The sequence below is a fragment of the Perca flavescens genome, chromosome 21 (assembly GCF_004354835.1).
Source record: "Perca flavescens isolate YP-PL-M2 chromosome 21, PFLA_1.0, whole genome shotgun sequence".
In the NCBI taxonomy this organism is placed as follows: Eukaryota; Metazoa; Chordata; class Actinopteri; order Perciformes; family Percidae; genus Perca; species Perca flavescens.
The window spans coordinates 20,494,090-20,499,450 of NC_041351.1; the positions used below are offsets into that span (position 1 = coordinate 20,494,090).

Genomic DNA, 5,361 nt, shown 5'->3' on the forward strand with positions numbered 1-5,361 from the left:
CATGTAACTATAAAGGATAAAATGGAAGCGCATGATCTAATCTCTTCCACTGTCGGTTAGCCGTCCTGTTTGGTGCTGCAAAAATAAAACCACAGCTTTGCCAAAAATGTATTTGCAATTTATAGAAGCAAAACTTAAAAAAAAAAAAACACCAACCCCACTTGTTGATACGCAGAGGGATTCTTAATGATGGTTCAAGACCGATTTCTTTACAATGGCGCTCTCTTGTGGTCTTTCTCTTTATCACCAGACTGATTAATCTATGCAGCTAATGTATGTAGATATAGCTCTTTGTGAACTAGTCTTTTGGCTCATATGGGACACTGTGTTTTATGTTGTTGTGACCATGTATAAGAAAAACAGACATCATTTGAGTTTTTATAGTATGTTTATTTTTTTAACTTATTTTCTTTAAAAAATTACAAGGTCCAAGTACTTTGGAAGCCCTGCCCTCACCCTATATTCCCCAGCCGGCTAGCTCGACTTTATAGCAACCAGCAAAGAAAAATAGTCATATGGACAATTGATAATATACACCCCATATACAGCAATACATAGTGGTCTACCATAATGTTACCAATAACACAACCTCCACAGAGGCTTCAGTTCAAACTGTTTCCACTGATATGGTTCTTTTCAGAAGCAACTGTCGACCAATGACTGTTGTGTTTTGTGACTAGTGTGGGTGGGGGTTCAGGCTCAGCTGATCAACATAACACATGGTGGTTTTCACTCAAGACAGCGTTCGGATTCAGGTTCAGTTGACCTGAACACCCCCCCCCCCCTTTAACCAATCAGATTCAGCATAAGTGCAAAGTTTAGGAGGCACTGACACACACACTCTGCTATCAGGAGGAGCCCGAGTTAACGTCACTTACAGTCCCTTCTCAGCTCTACTCTGTCAAACCGTTTCCCAGGGTTGACCTGCTGTATTACAGTGACCTACATTTCCCTGCTGGTTCTCTTTAAGACAGGACATTTTTTTTATCAGCTTGGATGTGAGCATATCCCCATAGAGTTCAATTTCAAAAAGTCCACTTCAGTTCCACCAAGTTCAAGTCCTCTCTATTAACTGAACTTCTATGTTTCTTTCACTTCATCCTGCGTGTGTGTTTGTTTGCATGTGCCAGTGACCCCCCCGCAGTGGTAGAGACAGCATAGAAAAGGTTTCTACATGTGCATGAAGTAAAGACGGAGCCTGTACACGCCGTGAATGTGTGCGGGGCTACAGACACGACTCCCAGTGCAGCTGCAGGTCAGTGCTGTCCAGGAAGTCGGTGGAGAAGACACTGGGCGGAGTGTGCGGCACCAGCGGGGCCAGGCTCGTCCCCCCATCTCCGTCACCAGCTCCCCCTCCCCCTCCTCCTCTACCCGCGCTGCCCCCGCTCCCTCCGCTGGCACTCCCCCCCATAGAGATGTCCAGCCAATCCATGCTGTCCAGGGTGGGGTCGCCAAAGTCCAGCCCTGCGGAGTGGGGGGAGAAGCCCAGGTCGGACGTGTCCATGGGGGAGGGAGGGTGGTCCAGGATGCTGGGCGTGCTCAGCATTTGGCTGTGGAGGTCATCGATGAGCGTCAGGCCGCCACCGGGCTCCACGCCCAGCAGCGGGCCGCCTGTGGTGCTCTCCAGGAAGTCCTCCAGGCGCCCGCTGCCTGTGCAGGGCTCTCCCACGCAGGGCTGAGGGGAGATGAGGGGCTCTGTCGGGGTGGGAGGGGAGAGATGGAGGGGGGATGGGGGAGAGGATGGGGAGGGCGGGTCAGAGTGGAGAGGGGCGAGGGAAGGGTCCGGGTTGGCCCTGAAGCCGGGGATTTCTGGAGGAGAGAGAGAGAGAGAGAGAGAGAGAGAGAGAGAGAGAGAGAGAGAGAGAGAGAGAGAGAGAGAGAGAGAGAGAGAGAGAGAGAGAGAGAGAAAAAACCCATCATCAGTACAGCAGGAGACAGCCTGGTGATGTCTTTCTCTAGGTCGTGTCATGAGTTTAGTACCTCCACTCTTCAGCAGGATGTCAAACAGGTCGTCCATCTGCTGACTGTTGACGCCATTCTCCTGCCAACACAAAAGATCTTTGTCAGTCAGCCACCAAATACACTTAAACACAGCACCGGCTTCTTCACAAATAGACAATCCTGCTCTAAAACACAAACTCCATGTTAAAACACACTCTTCCCAGGTTTACAACCTCTCCGGTATATGCAAACTTAATACTTTCAATAAGTACAAAACAAAGACGAATTTCTGAAATAACCTAAATAATACAGGACTTTCTGTCAGACACAAATTAAAAAACATATTCACGCAGTAAGTCCAACCCAACACAGCTGCAAACTCTCTGCCCCAAATTGCCCAACTGCCTTCAGTTGAGAAACATGAGCACACAGCTCAGAGTGAGACGCTCAGATGGAAAATAGAGGGAGAGACAGAACCAGAACAACATAAAGGGACAGATGGAAAGAAAGACGTATGGGAAGACATACTTTGGAGCGCTGAGAAGGAAGGGAGGTGTTGCATTTGGGAGAGGGAGGGGTGAACAGTGTGTGCCGGTCGTACGGCGGACACACCTCCTCTCTCTGCAAGGATGGAGTGATGAAATGGAAAGAAAAGAGAAGAAACAAGGAGAAAAAGTTAATGAAGTTCACGACATGTGGAGAAGCCTGGGGCAGCCGAGATGACATGATGACGGGAACTATCAGGGGTGGGGTGGAGGGTGGTGTACCTTATAAGATGAGACTAAGTTGCTTTGGCTTTCACTGTCTGACATGTCGTCAAAGAAAGGCTGCAGGTTGGGCGGCGCGGTGGCTGACAGGCTGGGTTGCGGCACGCCATTGGTGTCCAGGTGAAGCCCCGCCTTCTGTCCCTGAGTGAAGAGAGTGACAAAGACATGTTTAGACTGGACAAAGGCAGACACAAATATGTTGAATACTCCACTGTGATTGGCTAGTTCAGTCTTATCGCTGAATAACACATTTCACATTGATTCACATTTCATCAGTCCAGTGGGCTGGATTTTGATGATTTTAAACTGGGTTAGTGGCGACACCTTGTGGCAGGAAAAGGTTACTGCTTGGACGATGCAGACAGTCCTGCTGCACTGTATGTTACATTACAGTTATTTGGCAGACGCACACACAATTTAGGATTCAGCGTCTTGCTCAATGACACTACTAAATGTGGCTAAAAGAAGTCGGGGATCGAACCACCAACTACAAGTGAAAAACCAATAACCGATGCTAAACTGTGTGGTACATTGTTCGAGCTGATTTCCTCAGTTGGTGGACGGTTTCTGTGATAGCCTCTTCTCAAACTTATTCATCAGTGTATATTGTATACATGATGTATGTTAAAGCATTCAAAACTCACTTATAAATCACACTGCAGAATAGGTAGGGAAAACAATTCAAGTGAATATTATTTAATAAAAAAAACTAAGGCAAAAGCAAAATGTGTTAAGAAAAAGTATTAGTTATTACAAAAATAAAAAATAAACAACCTACATTACAGAATATATTAAAAAAGTAAGCATATATATATATATATGCTTACTTTTTTTTAATTTTTTTTACAATAAAAACTGATTAAAAAGAATGTGTCATAGTGATATATACTGAGTCTTTGTTATACCTTTTTGATTGGCTCCGTCACTGGCGGCTCTTTTGATTGGCTGTCAGTGCTGGGGAGTTTACTTGGAGTCGACTGCAACCTCTAAAAGAGAACAACAAGCAGAGCAAGTTGCAGAGAAACCTCCCATCACAGAGTAGTATTATTGACCCTGTGCAGTCCACCAGACAACATGAGTGGTACTGTACCTGCAGTGTGATGCGTCCGTTGGGTTTGGCCAATGAGGACCCTCCGTTCTGTCCGTCTGCGGTGTGACTGGTCAGAGCGATCAGGTAGTGGTTGCCGTTGCCGTCGGTGACCAGAGTCGGCGTGCCGTTTGCCTTGAGGAGGTCTAATGAAATGGCCTGGGTGTGGATCTGAGTGCCGTTCTGTTGGCTGATCAAGACTGGGTTCACCTGGAAACCAAACGGCATGTTTCAGTTTATTTAAAACTTCAGCACATTTTATATAGATGAAAACCACCAGCCTAAGAGAGCTGATGATGTTGATTGTATCCATTAATATATGTAGGCACTGATGCTGCATTCATCAGGTATTTTTGTACCTAAATAATAGTGGTATTGAATTTTTTTTAATTTTACATACATTTTATTGTTATTCAACACATAAGGTAATGAAGTATGAAGTCATTGCCCTTTACATTTCTTGTGAGGTCTCTTGTCTCATGTCAGATCTATGAATGCATTTGGTTTGCATGCATTATACAGAAATCTACATCCATCTACTGGGACAATCTTTTCTTATTACTATAGAGAGTGCTGTGTTTCGGCTCAAGCTCTATAGTAAAGTACTTACTAAAGTAATATAAATGTGAATGTAATTTTGCATTATTTCATGTGGAAGTGATGCAGTGTAACAGTCAGCTCCTACAAAAGATGGCTTCTCAGTATGCAACACCATTTGCCTGAGGGTGGTCTAGTACAGAAATGTTATTACATTTATTTTAGAAAGGAATAATCGAAAGGGGGAATAATTGAAAATCGTATGTATCATTTTTTGACTATTTTTAAAATCGATTCCTTTGTCCTAGAATCAATATTTGTGTTTGTTTTTTACCAATGATTTACCTAAATCTTTTATGTTATTATTCAACTTGTTTTTGTTAATGTAGGAAAAGAAAATCGCCATACTCAATACTATCAAATCGCAATACTTCTAGAATCGCAATACAAATCTATTCGGCACCCATGTATCGTGAAAAAAATCCAATGGTGATAGAAGCATTTTGTCCCAGCCCTCCTACCTTTACAATTCAAACCGGTTTCACACGCGTGTTGTGGAGCTGCGGGGACATTACCTGTTGTGTGGCGACAGCTGCCGTCTGCTGCCTTTGCTGCTGCCTCTGCAGAGCTCTCTGCTGCTTCCTCAGCTGGGCTTGGCTCACTGCGGGCTTCTGGATCTGCACCTGAACCGGCTTCAGCTGAACCTGGTTCTTCTGCTGGCTCTGTTGAGCTTGAGTCTGTTTGAGCTGGTTCTGCTGCGCCAGCTTCTGTTGACTGAGTTTCTGCTGGGCGAGTTTCTGCTGGGCTAACTTGTGCTGGGCTAACTTCTGCTGCGCCTGCAGCTGTTTCTGTTGGGTCTGCTGTATGATGAGCTGCTGCAGTTGCTGCTGCTGATGGAGCAGGATTTGTGCTTCTTTCTTCTGCTGTTGTAGTTTTTGAGGGTTGGACACAGCCTCTGCCACCTTCTGCAGTGGCACCTGACCTGACTGTTTCTGCTGCTCGGCTTGTTGGAACTGCAGCCGATGAATC

General features: G+C 45.3%; 1 protein-coding gene across 11 annotated transcripts in view; it reads right to left on the reverse strand.

The window, feature by feature from the left end:
• Nucleotides 1–779: 779 nt before the first annotated feature.
• Nucleotides 780–5,361, reverse strand: part of mrtfab (myocardin related transcription factor Ab) — a 76,153-nt gene continuing 71,571 nt past the window's right edge. For 9 of the 11 annotated variants that reach the window (XM_028567620.1, XM_028567619.1, XM_028567621.1 and 6 more), the window contains 7 exons: nucleotides 4,908–5,361; nucleotides 3,799–4,005; nucleotides 3,614–3,694; nucleotides 2,709–2,849; nucleotides 2,470–2,562; nucleotides 1,981–2,041; nucleotides 780–1,809 (listed from right to left, as the gene is read on the reverse strand). The exon at nucleotides 4,908–5,361 is cut by the window's right edge and continues 545 nt beyond it. In XM_028567620.1, the coding sequence (XP_028423421.1) occupies nucleotides 1,226–1,809; nucleotides 1,981–2,041; nucleotides 2,470–2,562; nucleotides 2,709–2,849; nucleotides 3,614–3,694; nucleotides 3,799–4,005; nucleotides 4,908–5,361 (1,621 nt within the window). In that variant the 3' untranslated portion in view covers nucleotides 780–1,225. The remainder of the gene's footprint in view (nucleotides 1,810–1,980; nucleotides 2,042–2,469; nucleotides 2,563–2,708; nucleotides 2,850–3,613; nucleotides 3,695–3,798; nucleotides 4,006–4,907) is intronic. The other 2 variants (XM_028567623.1, XM_028567622.1) reach the window with 1 other exon arrangement.